The sequence below is a fragment of the Saccopteryx bilineata genome, chromosome 10 (assembly GCF_036850765.1).
Source record: "Saccopteryx bilineata isolate mSacBil1 chromosome 10, mSacBil1_pri_phased_curated, whole genome shotgun sequence".
Classification (NCBI taxonomy): Eukaryota; Metazoa; Chordata; class Mammalia; order Chiroptera; family Emballonuridae; genus Saccopteryx; species Saccopteryx bilineata.
Genome location: NC_089499.1, coordinates 46881578 through 46904854, shown reverse-complemented (window position 1 = coordinate 46904854; position 23277 = coordinate 46881578). Strand labels below are relative to the sequence as shown.

Here is a 23277-nt window from a genome sequence, read left to right as displayed (position 1 = left end):
GTCTCACCTGAGACTTTATAAGCTATGTTTTTTGGAAACTATTCACCTCTCTCTTGAGCTAATTAACCAACATTTACTGGGCAGCTGCTATGAAGTGGCCCGGTTGTATATGTAGAGATACAAGTATGAATAAGACAGTTTCTGCCCTCAAAGAGTCACAGAAAAATGGAAAGTTCTCCATGAGGGGTGATGTGGTAAGAACTGCTGGTAGGAAGGGCAGGTCATTTTTGCCTCAAGGAAAAGGGGAGGGCTTCCTAGAGAACATGCGTTTGAGCTGAACTTTGGAAAGTGTAAGAGTCAGAATTTCAGGAGTGTGGAAGGCTGTCAGGACAGTCCAGGGAGAACATGGATTATATCCGAGGTGTGGCAAATGGAAGGGGCAGTAGATGGTAAGGCTAGGTTAGGGGTTGTCCTCAGAACCTCAAAGACAGTCTGGCTCTTTCCTGGCTGGCAATGGGCATCCTTCTCACCAGAGAACCTCACCCCAGGAAGGCAGAGATGTGGGTGCTTCTTGCCCATAAGCAGAGCCTGCTCTTACCTCATGAGCACCCATGGACTCCCCTCCTGTCGTAGGCAGTGGGGTGGTTGGAGGATGTGGGCTCACTGCTGCCTGTCCTGTGTTGTGCATTACAGATAAGCTCACCAGTGCCAGCAAGGACTCTCTGACCTCCCACACCAGCCCCAGCCAGTCACCCAACAGTGTCCATGGCTCCCGCCGGGGCAGCATCAGCAGTGTGAGCAGTGTCAGCTCTGTCCTGGATGAGAAAGATGATGACCGGATCCGCTGCTGTACACATTGCAAGGACACACTGCTCAAGAGAGAGCAGCAGATTGACGAGAAGGAGCACATCCCTGACATTGTGAAGCTCTACGAGGTGACTTACTCTATGCAGTTCTGGGTCTGATTTGAGAGGCAGATTTGACTGTTCGTTACATACATGCCTGCAGATTTTGGAGAATGATTTGGAAAGTTGTCCCTATGACTCATTTTTAGTTTCTGCTAGAGGACCATGGTATGATTTCCTGGTTAGGGCCCTGGGTGACCCACTGAGTCATCCTGGGTGTGTTGCCACAAACTTGTGCCCTCACTTTCTTGCCCTTTTGAAAATGGAGGTGGGAGGCTTTTGTGGCCCAGGGACAAGAGGAGAGAGGGTAGTGCCATGTGGTGTGGACAATTTCTGTAGGTGAGGGCAGAAGCTGGGGCTGGTGGTGAACAGTTGGTCAGAAGAGCCCTGTGACCCTTGGAAGCTTCAGTCTTTACAAGTTTGAGTAATTACCCATATAGGTTTAGAGCTTCCCCTTTTAAGTCTGTTTAGATGCCTCAGCTCTCATTATCACCAGTGGCCTCAGACATCTTTAGTAGATGCTACTTTGAGAGGAATGTAGTGTAGTGCAAAATCACGGGACTGAGGGGCAGAGAGGCTGGGCCTCCTAATGGCCGGGTGAGAGCTGCAAGCTGAGGAGGCAGGGCAGGGAGGTGGAAGAACATGGGGAGGAGGAGATGAGCCCTGGCAGAGGAAGAAGTCATGCAACACTCTGAGCAGAGCAGGGATGTATGTTTGATGATCACTGAATGGTCCCTGTTAGCAGTTCTGCAGGTCATGATGGCTGTGTTTCTGGAATCACCATAAAAATGCTAATGTTACTAGAAATGGTGTTAATTAAGCCCAGTGCTGAGCTGCAGATGTAGCCATTATCCATGGAGTCCATGACCTGATAACTCATTTTGTAAATTACCATTGTGCATTTTGCTTTCATCTTTTTTTAAGTAAGCCCTGGCAATGCCTTGTGCTGGTGGTGTCTTGCATCACCTAGCAGAGAAAGAATGTTAGCTCAGTGGGTTAGAGCATTGTCCCAAAACACTAAGGTTGCGAGTTTGATCCCCAGTCACAGCACAAACAGGAAGCAACCAGTGAATACACAGCTAAGTGGAACAACACATGAGTGTTTCCATCCCTCCCTCCAACCCCCTTCCTTTCTCCTTCTTTCCCTTTCCCTGTTTCTAAAATCAATCAATTAAAAAAAATATAGCAACTAACTCCTTTTCTCTGCCTTGTTAAACTCTGGCTTGTGTTCTGGAAGGTCTTGCTCCTGTTTCCTTCCTGCAAGATTTTCTACTTGTAAAGTAGGTCTGTAAGTCAGGAAGTTGATCACAACTGTAAAAAGAAAACAAAAAACCACTATCTGCATTTATATATTTTAGAAAACTACACATTTTAAATATATCTCTGTTGATGCAGCATAGGCTTTTCTGTACCTGAGAGCATCACTTACCTCTTCTTTTTTGCTCTTAGAAATTACGACTTTGTATGGAGAAAGTTGACCAAAAAGCTCCTGAATACATCAGGATGGCAGCATCATTAAAGTAAGCTATTCCTCTGTTTTTCTAATTCCGTGGTGGTAGCTCTTTTCTGGCATTTTAGGTCAGAGCTTCAGAAACTGACAGTGAAAATCCTAATTGTGTCTGTGCTTTTCCTCTATGGCTGCTGCAGAGACTCTGCCAGGTCTCTGTGGCACTGTGACAGTCCTCTGCAGCCATGCTGAGGTGGTCCCAGCTGTTCTGATTAAGCAGGTCTGGGAGAGGTCTCGGACAGTAGGCACCACTGCCAAGTGCAGCATCTGGAGGTGAGCAAGGGCACTGTGCCTTCTGCTCACAGCTGGGTAGATGCCACTGAGGTGTCAGGACTTTAGAGCAGGACTTGACAAATGTTAGCCCATGGGCAAATCTAGCTTTCTACCTGCTTTTTAAAAATGAAGATATAATTTACATACCATAAAATTCACTCTTTTAAACTGTACAGTTAATTGGTTTTTAATATATTCACAAATTTGTACACCCATCACCACTGTATTAATTTTTAAACATTATGATCATCCTACTAAGAAACCCCATGTTCATTAGCAGTCACAGCTCATTGCCTCTCTTTTTTTTTTTTTACAGGGACAGAGAGTCAGAGAGAGAGGGATAGATAGGGATAGACAGACAGGAACGGAGAGAGATGAGAAGCATCAATTATCAGTTTTTCATTGCGACACCTTAGTTCTTCATTGATTGCTTTCTCATATGTGCTTTGACTGTGGGCCTTCAGCAGACCGAGTAACCCCTTGCTCGAGCCAGCGGCCTTGGGTCCAAGCTGGTAAGCTTTGCTCAAACCAGATGAGCCCGCACTCAAGCTGGCAACCTCAGGGTCTCAAATGTGGGTCCTCCGCATCCCAGTCCGATGCTCTATCCACTGCGCCACCGCCTGGTCAAGCTCAATGCCTCTCTTCGTGGAAAAAAATTTGCTGACTTTTTATTAAGAGCATGCTCCTTCTGAATATATGAGCTAGAATTTGAGGTACTACTACTAAAATCAGACCCCAGCAGTCTTTACCTAACCTGCAGGAAAAGAATTAATTATGGCATCCAGTATCCTCAATTTGAGGACTGTCTGCCTTTGTTTTAAGTCTGTGTTGTCCTTCTGTCATTTCTGCGGTGATGCATCTAGAATTAGATGTGCCTTGTTTAGACCAAACCTATATTTTTATTTGGACATTTATGGCGGCAATATTGTAAAATGGCTTCAAAAAACAAAGGGTGTAAGTGTGGCTTTTCCTTCATGTCAGTGACCATGTTCAAGGCCCAATGTGGGTCTTATACGTAAACTGAACTTTTTTTGTTTGTATAGTCCTGAAGGAGTTTCCTGGCTCCTGAGTCTGTGAATCTTTGACTTACAAAACATGGAAGACTAAACCCAGTTATTTTGCGGCAAAAACACCCTTTCAGCCCTAGCCAGTTGGCTCAGCGGTAGAGCGTCGGCCTAGCGTGTGGAGGACTCGGGTTCGATTCCCGGCCAGGGCACACAGGAGAAGCGCCCATTTGCTTCTCCACCCCTCCGCCGCGCTTTCCTTTCTGTCTCTTTCTTCCCCTCCCGCAGCCAAGGCTCCATTGGAGCAAAGAGGGCCCGGGTGCTGGGGATGGCTCTGTGGCCTCTGCCTCAGGCGCTAGAGTGGCTCTGGGCGCTAGAGTGGCTCTGGTCGCAACATGGCGACGCCCCAGCGGGGCAGAGCATCGCCCCCTGGTGGGCAGAGCGTCGCCCCATGGTGGGCGTGCCAGGTGGATCCCGGTCGGGCGCATGCAGGAGTCTGTCTGACTGTCTCTCCCTGTTTCCAGCTTCAGAAAAATGAAAAAAACAAACAAACAAACAAAAAAAAAACACCCTTTCCATTATATCTCTTCCTACCTCTACTGTTACTTTGGGGCTCATCTTACCTTCCCTGTTCCTCCCCCAATGTTTCCCAGCCCTCAGGGAGAGGAAAAGAAGTAGGAAAAGAATAGCAAAAAGTAGGGGAATCATTGTAGACCCTGTCCCTGTTTCCCTCCATCCTAACAACTGGATGTCTACAGCCCCTGGCAGCAGACAGTGGAAGAGGAGCAAACCCTATTTTTGGAACCCTCTCAGCCACCATTGTCCTAGGGCCCCTCCTGCCTTATATTTACACTCCTAGACCCTAGTCTTCTTCTTTCTGTTCCTTAGCCTAGAGTACTGTTTCTAAAGAACAACAGGGAAGGACCCATTTTCTACCTGCAGTTCATTGAGCAAGAATTTCAATCTGCTGTCTTTGAGTAGGTTGGAAGGAAAACCCCAGGTGACCCTGATATATACCTCTTCGAAATGGAGAGTCCTTGGCTTGGAGAACCTGTTTCGTGCTCCTCCTTTCTTCCGTGGAGCTTTCTGGAATCAGCACCCCTCCTCCTATCCCACACATTGGTTTGACATTAGAGCAGGACTGTCTTCCACATGGACACCCGCAGGGGAGCTGTGTTCCTGGTAGTTTGAGTGAGCACTCAGTGTTTTCCTCATGAAATGCTACCGAGGGGCTCCTCTCCCTCAGTCCTGTTGTTTGTTTCCTTTGTGCCTCAGACACAATTGTGGGTCAGTGGACCTCCCTAGCCAGTTGGGGAACTACCATTTATGAGCACATTTCCACATGTCTGACTCCTACTGCTTCCCCTAAAAGGCTGGTTCTAAAGGGCTTTTAGTGCATTTTATTCTCTTACTCTCTCAAGCACTAGTTATAGTACAAGCACTAATCTAGGTTCTGGGGCTGCAGTGACGGACAGTGAAGACTGCGCTCTCCTATGGGGCTTCATTGTTGTGGGAGCACAGGCCAGATCGAAGTGAACAAGTAATGAACAAGCTAACTCCAGATGTGATCGTTGTTCTGAAGAAAGTGGAGTTGGTTGACATGATTGTGACCAGGGGAAGTGATTTCAGATTTGGGTCAACCTTATTATTTTCTACATGACTTGAATATTTGAAATAAAGCCCACCTGACCAGGCAGTGGCACAGTGGATAGAGTGTTGGACTGGGATGTGGAGGACCCAGGTTTGAGACCCCAAGGTCACCAGCTTGAGCATGGGCTCATTGGGTTTGAGCAAGGCTCACCAGCTTGAGCCCAAGGTCACTGGCTCGAGCAAGGGGTCACTTGGTCTGCTGTAGCCCCCTGGTCAAGGCACATATGAGAAATCAATTGATGAACAACTAAGGTGCTGCAATGAAGAATTGATGCTTCTCATCTCTCTCCCTTCCTGTCTGTCCCTATCTGTCCCTCTCTCTTACTCTGTCTCTGCCACACAAAAAAAAAAAAGAAAAGAAAAGAAAGAAAGCCCAAGTCTTCCCAGTTCTAGTCCAGTGCTCTTTTTGCAGGCTATGCAGTGAAAGATAATGAAACAACCGTATTGGATCCTCAAGTTATAGCACACACCAATTATTTTTTCAGCCAGGACTGTTTCTAGATGGTAGAATAGGTAAACGCAGCAGTCCTAACCTCAAAAAACTTAAATTGGACATGGAAAAACATTTTTCCAGATGATATTGAAAGATTGAGTAACAACCTCAAAAAACTTAAATTGGACGTGGAAAAACATTTTGCCAGATGATATTGAAAGATTGAGTAACAACCTCAAAAAAACTTAAATTGGACATGGAAACGCAGCAGTCCTTTCTGCTTATTCAACCTAAATTGCTGCTGCCTCAGAAGAGGAGTTGAGTGGCCAGTGCTGAGGCTGGTTTAATAGCTGCAAGATCTTCTAAAGTGTTTCTCTTCTCAGCAAACACTGATTAAGCCTGGCCCATGTGCTAGTTACTGAGGACATAAAAATGAAAAGCCACTGCCTGATTGGTGGTGGCACAGTGGGTGGAGCATCAGCCTGGGACACTGAGGTCCCAGGTTCAAAACCCTGAAGTTGCCAGCTTGAACACAGGGTCACTGGCTTAAGCGTGGGACCAATCGACATGATCCCATGGTCACTGGCTTGAACCCAAAGGTCGCTGGGCTGGAGGCCCCCCCCCCAGTCAAGTCACTTATGGGAAGCAATCAATAAACAAGTGATGCAACTACAAGTTGATGCTTCTTATCTCTCTCCCTTCCTGTCTGTATGTCAGTCTGTCTCAATAAAAGTAAAAATAAAAATAAATAAATGAAAATCCACAATCACTGCACTTGGAATTCAGTAGTCTGGTGGGGATGACAGATTTGCAAATGGACAGTTCTGAGATCAACAATAACTGCTGTTGTTTCTCTTGAGACTGGAGTTAAACCACTTCTGGCCTTCCATGATGTCCCTTGCTCCACCCTGAACGGAGTTCCCCCCCTCTCCTCCCTTCTTGATTTGGAGTCTAAGTGCTTTTCTCATGTAGGGAGCAGTTGTTCATGAGACCCAGGAGCATGGGCCTGGGCTACAGTGCTGTGCTGTGTATGGCTGTTGGGGATCCCTTGGTCAGCTTTCCAGTTGCTCCTCTTGTCTCTGAGTAGTCTTTGAGTGAGAAAAGCCAAGTGTTTTCTACTCTGATGTAGATAACCAACTCATTCAGTAAATGACTTTATGCATCTTATTGTGAAATTGTTTAGGGGAAGTAGGCCAAAGCAAATTAAGTTGTGTTTATTTTGGTGATGAGCTTAAGAGCTAGTCCTCAGAGGGCCTAAGCATGAGTTTGTCCCTATGGTGTTGCAAAATAAAAAGTGGCTTCCATTTAATTAGCACTTATTTTGAAAAGGAATGAGTACTACATTATATACAGTGTGTCCGTAAAGTCATGGTGCCCTTTTGACCGGTCACAGGAAAGCAACAAAAGATAGAAATGTGAAATCTGCACCAAATAAAAGGAAAACTCTCCCAGTTTCATACCTATTCAGTGCAGTTCGGTGTGGGCTCATGCACAGATTTTTTAGGGCTCCTTAGGTAGCTATCCCGTATAGCCTCTACAGACTCGTCACTGACTGATGGCCTACCAGAATGGGGTTTCTCCACCAAACTGCCGGTTTCCTTCAACTGCTTATCCCACCAAGTAATGTTATTCCTATGTGGTGGCGCTTCGTTATAAATGCGCCGATATTCATGTTGCACTTTGGTCACAGATTCGAATTTAGTGAGCCACAGAACACACTGAACTTTCCTCTGTACCGTCCACATCTCAACTGGCATGGCCGTGGGCTGCTCCGCTGTATACACGGTGTTACATCATCATCTGCGCATGTACACATGCTGCCACATCATTCTACAGAAACTGGGAGGGTTTCCTTTTATTTGGTGCAGATTTCACATTTCTATCGTCTTTTGTTGCTTTCCTGTGACTGGTCAAAAGTGCACCATGACTTTACGGACACACTATACAAGAGTTTGAAATGCAACTTGGAGAGAATTAACCATGTCTCTCTTTGTGAGGCCTTAGACCTTTAGAGTCCTCTTACACTATACTCTCTAGTCAGTGTGATGAGACTTAGAATGGTTTTTAAGTAGTATGCTATTTGCTACTAAAATTGAAACAAATTCCAAGTGAATTCATTTTCTCAACTTTGATGTGTAGACAATTAATGATTAAACCATTAATGTTTTTTCTTAAAGAAATCAAGTGTTCTAATTCTAATTAATATACAATCACTTATTTCATATATATTGGAGAATTTTGTCTTTCAGTTATATTAAATAATTTTGAAAAATTGTTCAGTGAGTATATTAGCCATGAAAACAATTGGTGATATGCCTGACTTGTGGTTGCACAGTGGATAGAATGTTGACCTAGAACGCTAAGGTTGTGGGTTCGAAACTCTCGGCTTGACTGGTCAAGGCACATACGAGAAGCAACTGCTACTACAGGTTGATGCTTCCTGCTCCTCCTCCCTTTCTCTTTCCTCCTCCCCCCTCCTCTCTCTAAAGTCAATAAATAAAACCTCTAAAAAGAGAACAGTTGATGGCCCTGGCCGGTTGGCTCAGTGGTAGAGCGTCGGCCCAGTGTGTGGAAGTCCTGGGTTCGATTCCTGGTCAGGGCACACAGGAGAAGCACCCATTTGCTTCTCCACCCTTCCCCCTCTCTTCCCTCTCTCTCTCTTCTCCCACAGCCAAGGCTCCATTGGAGCAAAGTTGGCCCAGGCACTGAGGATGGCTCCTTGGTCTCCACCTCAGGCACTAGAATGGCTCAGGCTGCAACAGAGCAATGCCCCAGATGGGCAGAGCATTGCCCCCTGGTGGACATGCTGGGTGGATCCCGGTTGGGCACATGCGGGAGTCCGTCTGACTGCCTCCCTGCTTCTAACTTGGGAAAAATACACACACACAAAAAAAAGAACAATTGATAATGTGAAAATTAAACTCAGTTAATATAAAATATTCAGCAGTCAGTAAGCTAATTTAGCTTCTCATAGATATGTTATATATAAACCGTAAGAAAGCCCATTTTATCTCCATGCAATTAAATCTTTAATAATTCATAATTTTTCTACAGTAGAAAAAAATTAATCCTGGCTGTATACTTCCTGAAAATAAAAAATTTAAAAACCTAAAATAGAACAATCTCCATGATTTCTCTTTAGTGCTGGAGAGACAACTTACAGTCTGGAACACGCCAATGACCTTCGAGTGGAAGTGCAGAAAGTGTACGAGCTAATAGACGCCTTAAGGTGAGGGCTGTTTGGTGGTGTCTTACCTGCTGCCTTGAGTGAGGAAGGTGTTGCTTTAATGAGGTATTGGGCATCTAGCAGGCTTGAGTTTACCTAGAGTCCTGGTGACAGCAGTATGTGTGAGGAGGAGGCTGAGGAAGTTGTCAGCTCTGGCACGCAACACGTCTCAGTAACTTTTGGGTAAGGATTTCTAGTGTTCATTATTATTAAAGGAATAGGAGTTTATTGAACATCAGCTGTGTGCCAGGAATATCACTGGAAATATAATTTAGTTCATTTATTCTATTTAAGCTACCCTGTGAAGGAGGGATTATCATCCCCGATTTATAGGTGAGAGAATGCACCATAGTAGCAAATGTGGTGGAATCAGGATGGAAACCCAGATTCTTTCTTTAGGTCAGCAACTGCTTTTCAGCTGTGGACTGCTTGTTGGGTTTATATCAGCCCTTTGCAGTGTAGAAAGTACAATGACCCAGGGAAAGAACTGAGGTGAAGAATCCTTGTCCACCTGTACACACAGGTCTGGCTATGTAATTTGCAGGGCCTAGAGCAAAATGAAAATGCAAGTCCCTTGTTCAAAATTATTAACAATTTTAAGAGTGACAGCAGAATATAAAACCAAGCACAAGGCTCTACTAAGCACCAGACCCTGTGTGGCTGCACATGTCACTCACCTATGAAGCTGCCCCAACATGTATGGTCAGTTTCTTGATGGCCAAGTGTTTGTCATGCACCATGTTCTGTGTTAGGGACCTTGGGTACAGCCAAAGGGTAAGAAACAGGCTTTGCCTTCAAGGACACTTCAGTGGAGTCACTAATCTGTCTCCTCCACAAATCTTCCCAGCATGCAAGCCTGGCAACTCTGAGACCTTTCACCCTTGTTTCTGAGGCTGACAGTGCTTGTTACATTGATGTGTTTTTCTGATTCAGTAAGAAGATCTTAACGTTAGGTTTGAACCAGGACCCTCCACCACATCCAAACACTTTGCGGCTGCAGAGGATGATCAGATACTCAGCTACACTTTTTGTGCAGGTAAAGCCCCCCTGGGGTGGCAGAAACTGCTCCCCTACCCTTTACCTCCCCTGCTCATCTACCATTCAGGAGGCAGAGCAAACCAATGTCTTGTTTCTTTTCTTTCTATGTGCACATTTATTATTTTTTAAGATTATAAATGCATTATGCCTCATTTCAGAGAAAAATAAAAACTACTTTTAATCTTATATCCCCAGTGCCATCATGCATTATTTGGGGTTTTTTTTCCTGTTTGCATTTGTTATATAAATTGTTATAGTGTATATTTGCGAATTCATATCTTTTTATCACTGCATTTTATATCATAGTACTTTTTTACATTGTCCTCAAATACCTCTCACCTGAATACTGCTACAGAGTACTGCTTTGACATATGCAGCATCCTTTATTTAACCATTTCCCTTTCACTGGGCATTTGATTGATTCCCATTTTTGTCATTTTGAGTGTTGCCTGATGGACAAACATGTGCATGGCATTTCTTGGAATAAGCTCCTCAGGGACCCTTCCTGGGCCATTGGTTAGGAGGAAACAGCTTGGTTGTTCAAGGGCAGACTAAAGCTAGATGGTTAGATCTGAGTGCTACTACCTAAGAAGCCCCTCAGAGACTCCCATTTAGTCACCTTTGGGCTCCATGATAGAGAGAACTAATAGTCTTATTGGTTTAGTTTTCCAATGTTATATCACAGAGATTAGGCCCTTTCTCCTTTGATTAGTGGCTATACTGTATTCCACAGTCATTTGGTGAGTGCCTGCTGTGTACCAGGCAGTGTTCTCGGTGCTGAACATCCTGCCCTGAGCAAAAAGACAACATTCCTGTTCTCATGAATCTTATATTCTAGAGACAGGGATAGACAGGAAACAACTAAAATATATAGCGTCTGTTGAAAAGTGCTGTGGACAAATGTAAAACAGGGAAGGTTTAAGTGTAAAGTTGTCTGTGACACCCTATAGGAGAAGTTGCTTGGTTTGATGTCACTGCCAACCAAAGAACAGTTTGAGGAACTCAAAAAGAAAAGGAAGCAAGAGATGGAAAGGAAGAAGATCCTGGAGGGACAGGTGAGTGAAGCCCAGGGCTGCTGGTGTCGGCTCCCTCGGGGCACTTTGGAGCACAGAGGCCTCCCCAGGCTCCCAGGAGGTCCTGTGAGGCTGTAAATCAGAACCTTGTGCTCTCTCTGGTTTCCATTTTTCTTCTGTTCTGTTCTGGCCTCGCTCTCATCTGTAGAAATCAGAATTGTTTGTTTTTTCTCTGCAAGTCCTGTTTTTCTTTTGGAGGTTACTGGTTTTCTCTGTCCAGAATACCATGAGACTGGCTGTTCTCCCTCTGCTACAGGCTGCAGAGGGTGCAGACACCAGGGAGTTCTTTGTAGAACACTTTGGAATATGTAATATTCAACAAAAAATAATGTATATATTTAATGCTGTGTGAGATTCTGGTGTAGATGAGTGCTGTTAGACAAGTGAATGGTCAGTGGATCTAATATTGAGAAAATTTTATCTCTTAACTCACTGTTATTGCTATTTTAAAATCAGGGTTTGTCCGTCTGAAACAGAAGCACGGTTTGATTTTAGCAGTGGAGTGTGTTAGTCCTGAGGGGGGCAGCTGGTGTCTCACGGGTGCAGGGATAGCAGGGCCGCGGAGGGCCGCTGATGGGCTGTTGGCCTGGTGACTGTTTCTTCTCCTTGGCTTTGATGTCTCCGCAGGCTTCCCTGGAATCCCAGCGAAAGCTTGCAGAAAGACGCAGTGACCTGCCATCTCGTGCCAATGGGGAAGTGGCATTCCTTCGAGGGGGCCATGCCCCCTTGAGAAAGGCTGAGGGCTGGCTCCCGCTGTCGGGAAGGCAAGGGCAGAGCGAAGACTCGGACCCCCTCCTCCAGCAGATCCACAACATTACCTCGTTCATCAGGCAGGCCAAGGCCGCGGGCCGGACAGACGAAGTGCGCACACTGCAGGAGAACCTGCGGCAGCTGCAGGATGAGTACGACCAGCAGCAGACAGAGAAGGCCATCGAGTTGTCCCGCAGGCAGGCTGAGGAGGAGGACCTGCAGCGGGAACAGCTGCAGATGCTGCGTGAACGGGAGTGGGAACGGGAAAGGGAGCAGTTCCAGGCAGCATCCCTGCACGCACAGACCCGGTCCCTGGACTTCCGAGAAATCCGGCCCTTTCAGCCAGAGCCCAGCACAGAGCCTTGCGCCCGCCCTGCTCACGCTTTGGCTCTGGGCTCTTCCCTGGCTCAGAGCAGTGCGTCTCCCAAGACCCCTTCACCCAGTTCAGCTGTCGAGCCTGTCAGAGTGTGGTCTGGGCCCCCGGCCCTTGGCCAGGAATTCTTCCCTCAGAGCACCGTATCACAGCAACATGAGGCGCCCTCCCGAAACCCCTTCGAGGAGGAAGACTTCTCCAACCCCACAGCAGAGGACTCTCCCAGCCCGCCTGCTGCGGAGCCTTCCTTCAGCCCTGCAGCCCACATCCTCAAAGAGTACAATCCTTTCGAGGAAGAAGAGGAAGAGTCGGCAGTGGTAGGGAATCCCTTCACTAACTCAGACAGCCCAGCACCCAACCCCTTTGACGAGGAAGATGAGTGTCCTCACCAGAGGCTCTTAAGCCCTCCTGCTCCTGGTAACCCCTTTGAGGAAGCCACCTGTACTAACCCCTTTGAGATGGAAAGTGACAGCAGACCGGAGGGCGAGGAGCCCATAGAGGAGGAGCTCCTTCTCCAGCAGATCGATAACATCAAGGCGTACATCTTTGATGCCAAGCAGTGCGGCCGCCTGGATGAGGTGGAGGTGCTGACGGAGAACCTGAGGGAGCTGAAGCGCACGCTGGCCAAGCAGAAGGGGGGCGCCGACTGACCCTGGGGCGGCCTGCAGGAGGCCGAGGAGCACGAAAGGGTGTGGGACTGATGAGAAGGAAGAAGGTGAGAATTAAGATGCACGCATGGTAGGAGAGGAAATCTGTGCGCTTGGAGGTTTTTCCACTACAGTCGAGTAATAAAATGGAGAACTAAAACAGGAAGAATCAGCATTCATTTGCTGTTTCTCCTGGGCTTTTTTTTTTAAAATTGGGTTTTCCCTTTAGAAGGGACTTGAAATTTTTGCTACTGAGATATAACTAAATGCATTTCTGTTTGGTCCTGCTGTGCACATGTGGGTCCGTTTGTTCCTGCCTAGTCTTTGGTCATTATGCAGTATTACAGGGCAGCCTTATACAGGGCCCTTCCGTTAGCCAAGACTGACAGGTGGTTTTCCTTTAAACCTTACTCTCCTCTGGCAGAAGTCTGCCCTGATAGGCTGTGCGTTCCTTTCACTGGGGCCTCCTCCGCCCTGCTGGGCACATCCTGCCTGTGCAGTGGAAGAGGAGGTATTACTAGGAAGGTACTAATTTAGAACCAGGGAGCCCAGACCTCTTTTTAAGAGAGGATAATGGGGATGAGGTTTCACCAGGGTCTGTTTTCTTCTCAGTTTAAGTTCTTGTCTCTTTTAGAAAGTTAAACTCCCAGCGCTGGAATATGACTGTAGTCTGATCAGGAGTTAACTTTTTGGTTGATCAAGGTAGTAGTATTTGGGAGAACAGTTTCCACTCAAATGTTGCTTTGTTCTCTGACTATGGAACATTGGACCCTGGAGAAACCTAGAACTTTGGAAAATTACTTGTACCTGGCAATTTTCAGAGAGGGCACAGTCTATAATTTAGGAATTGGTGATCAGGAAGCTTTTGTAGAACATTGTCAGGAGAATGGAAACTTCCCTAAGTCAGAAGCTAACTCAAAATTTCCAAGGCTTGTTGATTAGCCGCCTTCCCTTTGGCTCATCCTGTCCTGACCTGGGGCACTGGTGAGATATTTTCTTCCCAATGTTTAGCATTAAGAAACAAATCTTTGCCCTGGTCGGTTGGCTCAGTGGTAGAGCGTCGGCCTGGCGTGTTGAGGTCCCGGGTTCGATTCCCGGCCAGGGCACACAGGAGAAGCGCCCATCTGCTTCTCCACCCCTCCCCCTCTCCTTCCTCTCTGCCTCTCTCTTCCCCTCCCGCAGCCGAGGCTCCATTGGAGCAAAGATGGCCAGGGCGCTGGGGATGGCTCCTTGGCCTCTGCCCCAGGCGCTAGAGTGGCTCTGGTCGCGGCAGAGCGACGCCCCAGAGGGGCAGAGCGTCGTCCCCTGGTGGGCGTGCCGGGTAGATCCCTGTCGGGTGCATGCGGGAGTCTGTCTGACTGTCTCTCCCCGTTCCCAGTTTCAGAAAAATACAAAAAAAAAAAAGAAACAAATCTTTGCCCTGGCCGGGTAGTTCAGTTGGTTGGAGCATCGTCCTGAGATGCCAAGGTTGTGGATTTGATTCCCAGTCAGGTCACATACAAGAATCAACCAGTGTATGCATATAAATGGAACAATTCTCTCTGTGTCTCTTCCTCCTTTGCCCCCTGCTCCTCTCTCTCTAAAATCAAATAAACTTTAAAAAAAATGGTTAAAAGAAACAAATGTTTGAAGAAGCACAACCCAGAACCATTCTGGTAGCACGACAATACTTGACCTCTTCACCAACTAAGGGCAAAAAGGGAAATTGTTAATTTAGCTTTGGTGCTTTGGTTTATAGCAACATAACCTATAACTGACATCTGACATGATGATACCCATGTGTGCTCAGCTCTGGGTAGGGTTTCTTCAACTACACTTGTTAATTAATGAACAATAACTGACCACTAGTCACTTTATACCCTTTAACTAACTCTGGGTCATACTCTCACCGGTTACTGGTGTGAGGTCTAAAATTCATTTTGTTAACGGTCTGGGAAGACTCTTGTTGATTTTGGAATGTTTGAAAAACATTGTGATATAAAAATAATCTGTGGCCCTGGCTGGTTGGCTCAGCAGTAGAGCATCAGCCTGGCGTGTGGAAGTCCTGGGTTTGATTGCTGGTCAGGGCACACAGGAGAAGCACCCATTTGCTTCTCCACCCTTCCCCCTCTCCTTTCTCTCTATCTCTCTCTTCCCCTCCCGCAGCCAAGGCTCCATTGGAGCAAAGTTGACCTGGGCACTGAGGATGGCTCCATAGCCTCAGCCTCAGGTGCTAGAGCAGCTCCAGTAGCAATGGAACAACGCCCCAGATGGGCAGAGCATCGCCCCCAGGTGGGCATGCTGGGTGGATTTCAGTTGAGCACATGTGGGAGGAAGTCTGTCTGTTTGCCTCTCCCCCGCTTCTAATTTTGGAAAATACAAAAACAAACAAAAATTAAAAATCTGTATTTGTGTTGACACGATTACTTTTCTTTAGCACCCACTGGATCTTTGGTTGAATGAAAAGGTAGTGTATAGGGGCGTGGGAATGGGGAGTCAGTGGAGGTGTGTGTAAGACCCTTTGCATTTGTGTTCTGTTCACAAAGGAACATGAGTGGGTTACTAAAGTCAGCTGGTACCAACCAGTAGTTTTGGGAAGTTGGCATTCAGGCATTGAAAAGGCTGCCTGGTATAGGCATCGTTTTTTCCTTGAGGTCCATGCCTTTCATGCTGTAATTCTGGATGGCTTCGTGAATGGCTGCATTTTCCTCCCTGCTCAATCTGTCACTTATGTCTGACTGAAGAAGAGGAAGTTCTTGAAAAGCAGGTAGTTCCTAAATGCTGCTTTTCATCATAATTACTTTTCTTATGAGAATATATCTCTCTTAATTAGCTGGTGATTTCAATTAAGACTAGTTTACTAAGCATATCTTTCCTTGAAATAACCATAGATAGCAATCAGTAAGTAACTAAGAGCATTGAGAACCACACATAAACATTTTTAAAACTAAAAAAGAAAAATCACTGAATATCCTAAACCAAACTAAAACCCTCTGATGTGATTGAATTCTTCCATGGCCCTACTCTTCCAAGAATTCTTTTTTTATTTTTTAAATTTTATTTAAAAGATTACATTTAAAGGGGTGACATTGACCAATAAAAGTACATAGGTTTCAGGTAAATATTTCTGTAGTATCTGAACTGTTGATTACGTTGTATGCTCATCATCCAAAGTCAAATCATTTTCCATCACTGTATATTTGTTCCTCTTTACTTCTCCCCATTTTTTCCCCTAAGTTAACAAAAGTTTTAAATTATATTTTTGCCTCTTAGGGTTTTGCGACCAGATGTGGGGACAGAAATGCTTTTTATTTTTATTACCTTACAGGAATTCTTCCATTGACTACTTCCATGGCTATATTCTCCTGGAATCACAGACACAACAGGAGTTAGAATTCTCTATCCCTCAGCAGTACCATTCCCCGAGTTCATACACAGGCACACAGTTGGGTTTACAGAGATGGGTTAACATCAGGGAAAAGATGGCCTATGAATTGCAACCACAACTTCAAGTTCTTGCCTCATGTGAATATTTCACCCTTCCAGTCCTTCAAGGGAAATGGTACCCTCTCATCAGAATATGAGCAAGTTCTGGAGACTGCATTGGCAGATCTCCCTGGAAACAGATTATATATAGAAGAGACTTTGGCTTTTCCCTTTTATGCCTTGTTTGTATTTTTCCCTAATACAGTAAGAGCACTTAATGTACTTGCCACTCAATGTGTTTTACCTGTTCAGATACTAAAATGTACCTGAGTCATGAGCCATGTGGTAGGTTGGACATTTGCATCATTAGATTATGGGACTCAAAGTGAGCAACTGGTCTCTTTACCAGGTTACAGTCTGTGTGAGCAGATTATGCTGGTCATCTGACAATGCTGGAGAATTTGAAGGTCATTGATTTGCATGCACTACTCTGGGGCCTTGTATTGGAACCTTTTTAAAAAAATAAAATAACAGATATTAGTGGTTGGGGGTTTGTGTGTTTGTGTGCACATATGTTTCAAGAGAGTCACCAGGTAATATACCTTCCCCATTTTCTTACCTTGTGAGTGTCAGAACATAGACCTAGCTCTTGTTTTACCTGTTTAAGGTCTCCAGACAGAATCAAGGTCATTGGGTTCTTTCCAGGATAAATGTGTCTTCCAGTTCTGCCCTTGTCCTCAGTTACTCGTGTAGTGTTGATAAAATAACTTCTACACAGCATAGTGTAAAACCATTTGCAATCCTGTTAGCCATTTTTGCACTGGTAGAAATAGGCCTAGCAAGGTTGAGGGATCTTTTGGCTGCCATTTGTGCAAGGCACTGCTACATTTTTTGTTTGTTTTTGTGATACAGAGAGGGACAGATAAGGACAGACAGGAAAGGAGAGAGATGAGAAGCATCAATTCTTCGTTGTGGCTACTTAGTCTCCTTAGTTCAGGGGTTGGGAACCTATGGCTTGTGAGCCAGATGTGGCTCTTTTGATGGCTGCATCTGGCTCACAGACAAATCTTTAATAAAAAAAATAATAACATTAGAAATATAAAATATTCTCATGTATTACAATCCATTCATTTCCTACTGCTCATGTTCATGGTTGCCGGTGGCTGGAGCCAATCACAGCTGTCATCCGGGACAACACCAAATTTTTATTGGATAATGCGTAATGTACACAAGTCGTTGTGAGGTCAGGAAGTAAACTTCCCTCCTTTTAATCAAGTAATCAGCTAGCTAATTGCAGAAACCCTTTTGACAAAGAAGATGGCTAAAAGAAAAAAAGATGAGTATTGTACTTTTCAGCAGGAATGGACAGAGGAATTCACCTTTGTGGAGAGAGCAGGTTCTGCAGTGTGTCTAATATACAATGATAAAATTGCATCAATGAAATGGTCAAATATAAAGTGGCACTTTGACACACGCCATACTATATTTACATCGAAATATCCAGCGGGGGACAGCAGGAAGAAAGCATGTCAAGAGCTACTGTGCAGAGTGCAAGCTAGTCAGCAGCAACTCCGTGTTTGGATCCAACAAGGTGACTGGAATTTGGCTAGCTTTACTGGTGGTTTAGCAATTTGAGAAATGGAAAGCCATTCACAGATAGGGAGTATACCAAAACATTCATGCTTGATGTTGCCAATGAACTTTTTGACGACTTTTCGGATAAAGACAAGATAATCAAACGAATAAAAGACATGCCTCTGTCGGCAAGAACTGTTCATGATTGTACTATCATGATGGCAAATCAAACAGGTATAAATGCAGCACCACTCTTTTCTCTCACTTTGGATGAGTCAACAGATGTAAACCATTTATCCCAGTTCAGTGTGATTGCAAGGTATGCTGTTAGTGACACACTACATGAGGAAAGTCTTGCTGTTTTGCCTATGAAAGAGACAACAAGAGGGGAGGATTTATTCAAGTCTTTCACTGAGTTCGCTAAAGAAAAAAATCTGCTGATGGATAAATATTTTGGTGTGTATTGATGGTGCTCCGTGCATGGTGGGGAAAAACAGAAGATTCATTACGCTTCTTCGTGAACATGAAAAGAGACTCATCCTAAGTTTTCACTGCATCCTACATCAGGAGGCACTTTGTGCTCAGATGTGTGGCGAGCAGCTTGGTGAGGTGATGTTGCTGGTCATTCGGGTGGTCAACTTTATTGTTGCCTGAGCTTTAAATGATCAGCAGTGTGTGTTGGTTGTCAAGAGGGAAGGTGCTCAGCCATTTCGCGGCTTGTCTGAGCAAAATCCGGACTTTTCTTGAAATGAAAAATGTTGAGCATCCTGAGTTAGCTAACACTGAGTGGCTCCTGAAGTTCTTCTATCTCGTGGACATGACTGAACATCTGAACCAGCTCAATGTGAAAATGCAAGGCGTTGGAAATACAGCCTTATCCCTTCAACAAGCAGTGTTTGCATTTGAAAACAAGCTGGAACTCTTCATCGCTGACATTGAAACAGGTCATTTACTACACTTTGAAAAACTTGGAGAGTGTAAAGATGCATGCACAGCAAGTGACCCTGCTCAACATCTTGATCTCCAGCAGCTAGCAGGCTTCACATCTAATCTCCGGCAATCATTCAAAGCGTGCTTTGGAGAATTTCGTGAGTGCACTGGTCTTTTTAAGTTCATCACTCATCCAGGCTAGTGTGCAGTGGACAGCACTGACCTGAGTTACATCCCCGGTGTCTCTGTCAGAGATTTTGAGCTACAAGCTGCTGACCTGAAGGCCTCAGACATGTGAGTGATTAAGTTCAGGTCACTGAATGAAGATTTAGAAAGACTTGCATGACAGCAAGCAGAGTTGGCCAGCAAACACAAGTGGGGAGAAATGAAAAAACTTCAACCTGCGTACCAGCTGATTATCAAAACTTGGAACGTGCTGGTCACATACCACACACTGCAGCATGTGGGTATTGTTGTACTGACAATGTTTGGCTCTACGTATGCACGTGAGCAGTCTTTCTCACATCTAAAGAACATTAAGACCAACGTACGATCACGTTTAACGGATGGAAGTCTCAACGCCTACATGAAGCTTAACCTCACCACATATCAACCAGACTACAAAGCCATCAGCAAAACCATGCAGCACTGGAAGTCGCATTAATGGTAAGAAGTACTTTATTCATCACTGGTTAGCAAAAGCATAACAATGTTATTAAAAAGAATTCAGAGACTTATTGTACTTTAAAAGTATTGGTCTTACAGCCTGACCAGGCGGTGGCGCAGTGGATAGAGCGTCGGACTGGGATGCAAAGGACCCAGGTTCGAGACCCCGTGGTCACCAGCTTGAGCGCGGGCTCATCTGGTTTGAACATAAGCCCACCAGCTTGAACCCAAGGTCGCTGGCTCCAGCAAGGGGTTACTCAGTATGCTGAAGGCCCGCGGTCAAGGCACATATGAGGAAGCAATCAATGAACAACTAAGGTGTTGCAACGCGCAATGAAAAACTAATGATTGATGCTTCTTATCTCTCCCCGTTCATGTCTGTCTGTCCCTGTCCATCCCTCTCTCTGACTCACTCTCTGTCTCTGTAAAAAAAATAAATAAATAAAAATTAAAAAATAATAAAATTTACAAGTATTGGTCTTACATAAAATGTACACATTTACTTGTATTTAGTATTAAACATATTGTATGGCTCTCACGGAATTACATTTTAAAATATGTGGCGTTCATGGCTCTCTCAGCCAAAAAGGTCCTCAACCCCTGCCTTAGTTGTTCATTGATTGCTTTCTTTCTTTCTTTCTTTTCTTTTTTTTTTTTTTTTTGTATTTTTCTGAAGTTGGAAACGGGGAGGCAGTCAGACAGACTCCTGCATGCGCCCGACAGGGATCCACCCAGCACGCCCACCAGGGGGCGTTGCTCTGCCCATCTGGGGCGTCGCTCTGTTGCATCCAGAGCCATTCTGGTGCCTGAGGCAGAGGCCATAGAGCCATCCTCAGTGCCCGGGCCAACTGCTCCAATGGAGCCTTGGCTGCGGGAGGGGAAGAGAGAGATAGAGAGGAAGGAGAGGGGGAGGGGTGGAGAAGCAGATGGGCGCTTCTCCTGTGTGCCCTGGCCGGGAATCGAACCCGGGACTCCTGCACGCAGGCTGACGCTCTAACCACTGAGCAAACCGGCCAGGGCCCATTGATTGCTTTCTCATATGTGCCTTGATGGCAAGTGAGGAGGGGGTGCTACAGCAGAGCAAGTGACCTCTTGCAACCTTGGGCTCAAGCCAGCAACCTCAGGCTTCAAACCAGTGACCTTTGGCTCAAGCTAGAGACCTTGGGGTCATGGGGTCATGTCTATGATCCCACGCTCAAGCCAGTGACCCCACACTCAAGCCAGATGAGCCCATGCTCAAGCCGGCGACCTCGGGGCCCAAACCCAGGTCTTCCATATCCCAGTCCTATGCTCTCTCCACTGTGCCACCACTTGGTCAGGCGGCACTACTACATATTCACACATTATTTAGTTTTACCAGCAGACCTGTGAGGTACTTAGTGGGGTATTCATCTGACAGATGAAGAAACAGGTTGAAAGAGATTAGCCTGGCTGGGGTCACAATGTCAGTGGTGGAATGAGAAATTAAGCCTGGTCTGCCTGACCCACTGTGCTCAAAGCAGCAGGGAGGGTTTGGTCTGGGTCTGGCACAGTGGGAGTGTACAAGCATTATGTCTGGCGTGAAGGTGGCAAGAATGGGCACTCTAGGAGCTGTTAAGTAGGTTTCTGACATTGATATCTCTTGAGCCTTTGAAACAGACCTTTCCCGGACCTGTGTAGATTACTAAACCAGAAGGAGATAATATTTAGTGCTCACGATGGGCCAGACATAATGCTGAGTATTATGCATGGATTACTTATTTAATCTTCCCAACAACCTCAGTGTAGAGATGAAAGAATGAGTGGGGTGCAAGTAAGCAGGCCCAGAGTTATACCACTGGGATTCCAGCCCAGGTCTCTCTGACTCTGAAACCCAAACTGCCCTGGCCTGTTTTATATATGGACATTCATGTTTCTAATGTGGGATGGGGTATTTAATCTATAGGAAGCGCCTCCTGTGGCATTTTTTATTTTTTTTATTTTTCTGAAGCTGGAAACGGGGAGAGACAGTCAGACTCCCACATGCGCCTGACCGGGATCCACCCGGCACGCCCACCAGGGGTGACGCTCTGCCCCTCTGGGGCGTCGCTCTGTCGCGACCAGAGCCACTCTAGCGCCTAGGGCAGAGGCCAAGGAGCCATCCCCAGTGCCCGGGCCATCTTTGCTCCAATGGAGCCTTGGCTGTGGGAGGGGAAGAGAGAGACAGAGAGGAAGGAGAGGGGGAGGGGTGGAGAAGCAGATGGGCACTTCTCCTGTGTGCCCTGGCCGGAAATCGAACCCAGGATTTCTGCACGCCAGGCCAACGCTCTACCACTGAGCCAACCGGCCAGGGCCTCTTGTGGCATTTAAGATCAAAAGTTCATCTGCCTAAAACTCTTTGGTAGCCTAGCACAGTTTTAAAAATACTTCAGGCCTGACCAGGCGGTGGCACAGTGGATAGAGCGTCAGACTGGGATGCGGAAGACCCAGGTTTGAGACCCTGAGGTCGCCAGCTTGAGCCCGGGCTCATCTGGTTTGAGCAAAAAAATTCAACAGCTTGGACCCAAGATTGCTGGCTCAAGCAAGGGGTACTCGGTCTGCTGAAGGCCCGCGGTCAAGGCACATATGAGAAAGCAATCAATGAACAACTAAGGTGTCACAATGCGTAACGAAAAACTAATGATTGGTGCTTCTCATCTCTCCGTTCATGTCTGTCTGTCCCTGTCTATCCCTCACTCTGACTCTCTGTCTCTGTAAAAAAAATAATAAAATAAATAAAAAACTTCAGAATAGACTTCTGGTTATAGCTTCTGATTGAAAGTTGTCCCTCCAGTCCTTACAAGAAAAAGCTTGACAAACTGAAAATCGATGACTTTCTTGGAACCATCAGAGAACTGAATTTTCAGAAAAAGCTGCCACCTCAAAATCTGGAAAGAGGTGAATTCAGAGTCACAGATGAATGAGGTCTGCTTACTTGGAGCAGAAGCCACTGGAACCATAGCTGTTAGGAACGTTGTGATGAATTGCTGGAGGCTGAGTGGACTAGCATGAGTGAGAAACTGGGGAGCTACAGTTTAAGGGAAGTCCCACATTTTCATGGGTTTTACCTCCTAACGAACCTCTCCAGGTTTTCACAGCTAAGAGCTGAGAAAGATCCCCTGGTGGCTCTGGCACGGGAAGCAGAAGGGTAATCTTTGTAAATTAAGCTCAGCATTCCACCAGGGAAAAGACCTTACCAGAGCCTAATCCCACCAGAAGAAAGGGCATTTGACCCACTTCACCCATCCCCCACCCTTCCTGTGTTATCTGAGGAAAAGGTAAAAGTTTTGCTTTTCTATGAACTCCACTGATACATTTCTGATACTCAATGTATGTATGGGCTTTTTCCTACACTGACCAGTTCTTTGTCACCAGCTGGGTGCCCTACCATTTAATTCAATTCTGACCCTATCTATTTGGAGTTACTGTCAGATCCCACAACATTAAGGGCTTACCCCACAGACCACCCCACTTCATATCCCATTTACAAGTGTGGGCTTTTGGTATTTCTGACCCACCATTTACAAATTGGGGGTTCCCACAATTCCCTTCTTGTGTTTGGTAGTTGGCTATAATGACTAACAGAACTCAGGAAAATGGTTTATTTACTAGATTACCAGTTTATTACAAAAGAATTCAACTTAGAAATTGTCAGATGGAAAAGATGTATAGGGAAGGTGTGGCAGAGGGGTGGAGAGCTTCCGTGACTTCTCTGGGTACACCACTCTCCCAGCACCTATCCAAAAGCTCTCCCAAGCCCTTTGGTTAGGGTATTTTGTTTTGTTTATAATGGAGGTTTCCTTAAAGAGGCATAATTGATTAAGTCATTGGCCATTAATAATTAGCCTCCAACCCCTCTTCCCTCCCTGAAAGTCAGAATTGGGG

The 23277-nt window shown here is 45.8% G+C and overlaps 1 protein-coding gene across 6 annotated transcripts in view; it reads left to right on the top strand.

Annotated features, from left to right (window-relative positions):
* Positions 1-16764, top strand: part of RBSN (rabenosyn, RAB effector) — a 31913-nt gene extending 15149 nt beyond the window's left edge. For 5 of the 6 annotated variants that reach the window (XM_066246099.1, XM_066246096.1, XM_066246097.1 and 2 more), the window contains exons 7-12: positions 634-875; positions 2295-2365; positions 8855-8941; positions 9872-9974; positions 10927-11031; positions 11677-16764. In XM_066246099.1, coding sequence (XP_066102196.1) covers positions 634-875; positions 2295-2365; positions 8855-8941; positions 9872-9974; positions 10927-11031; positions 11677-12822 — 1754 coding nt within the window. In that variant the 3' untranslated portion in view covers positions 12823-16764. The remainder of the gene's footprint in view (positions 1-633; positions 876-2294; positions 2366-8854; positions 8942-9871; positions 9975-10926; positions 11032-11676) is intronic. The other variant, XR_010727357.1, reaches the window with a different exon arrangement.
* The last annotated feature ends 6513 nt before the right edge of the window (positions 16765-23277 follow it).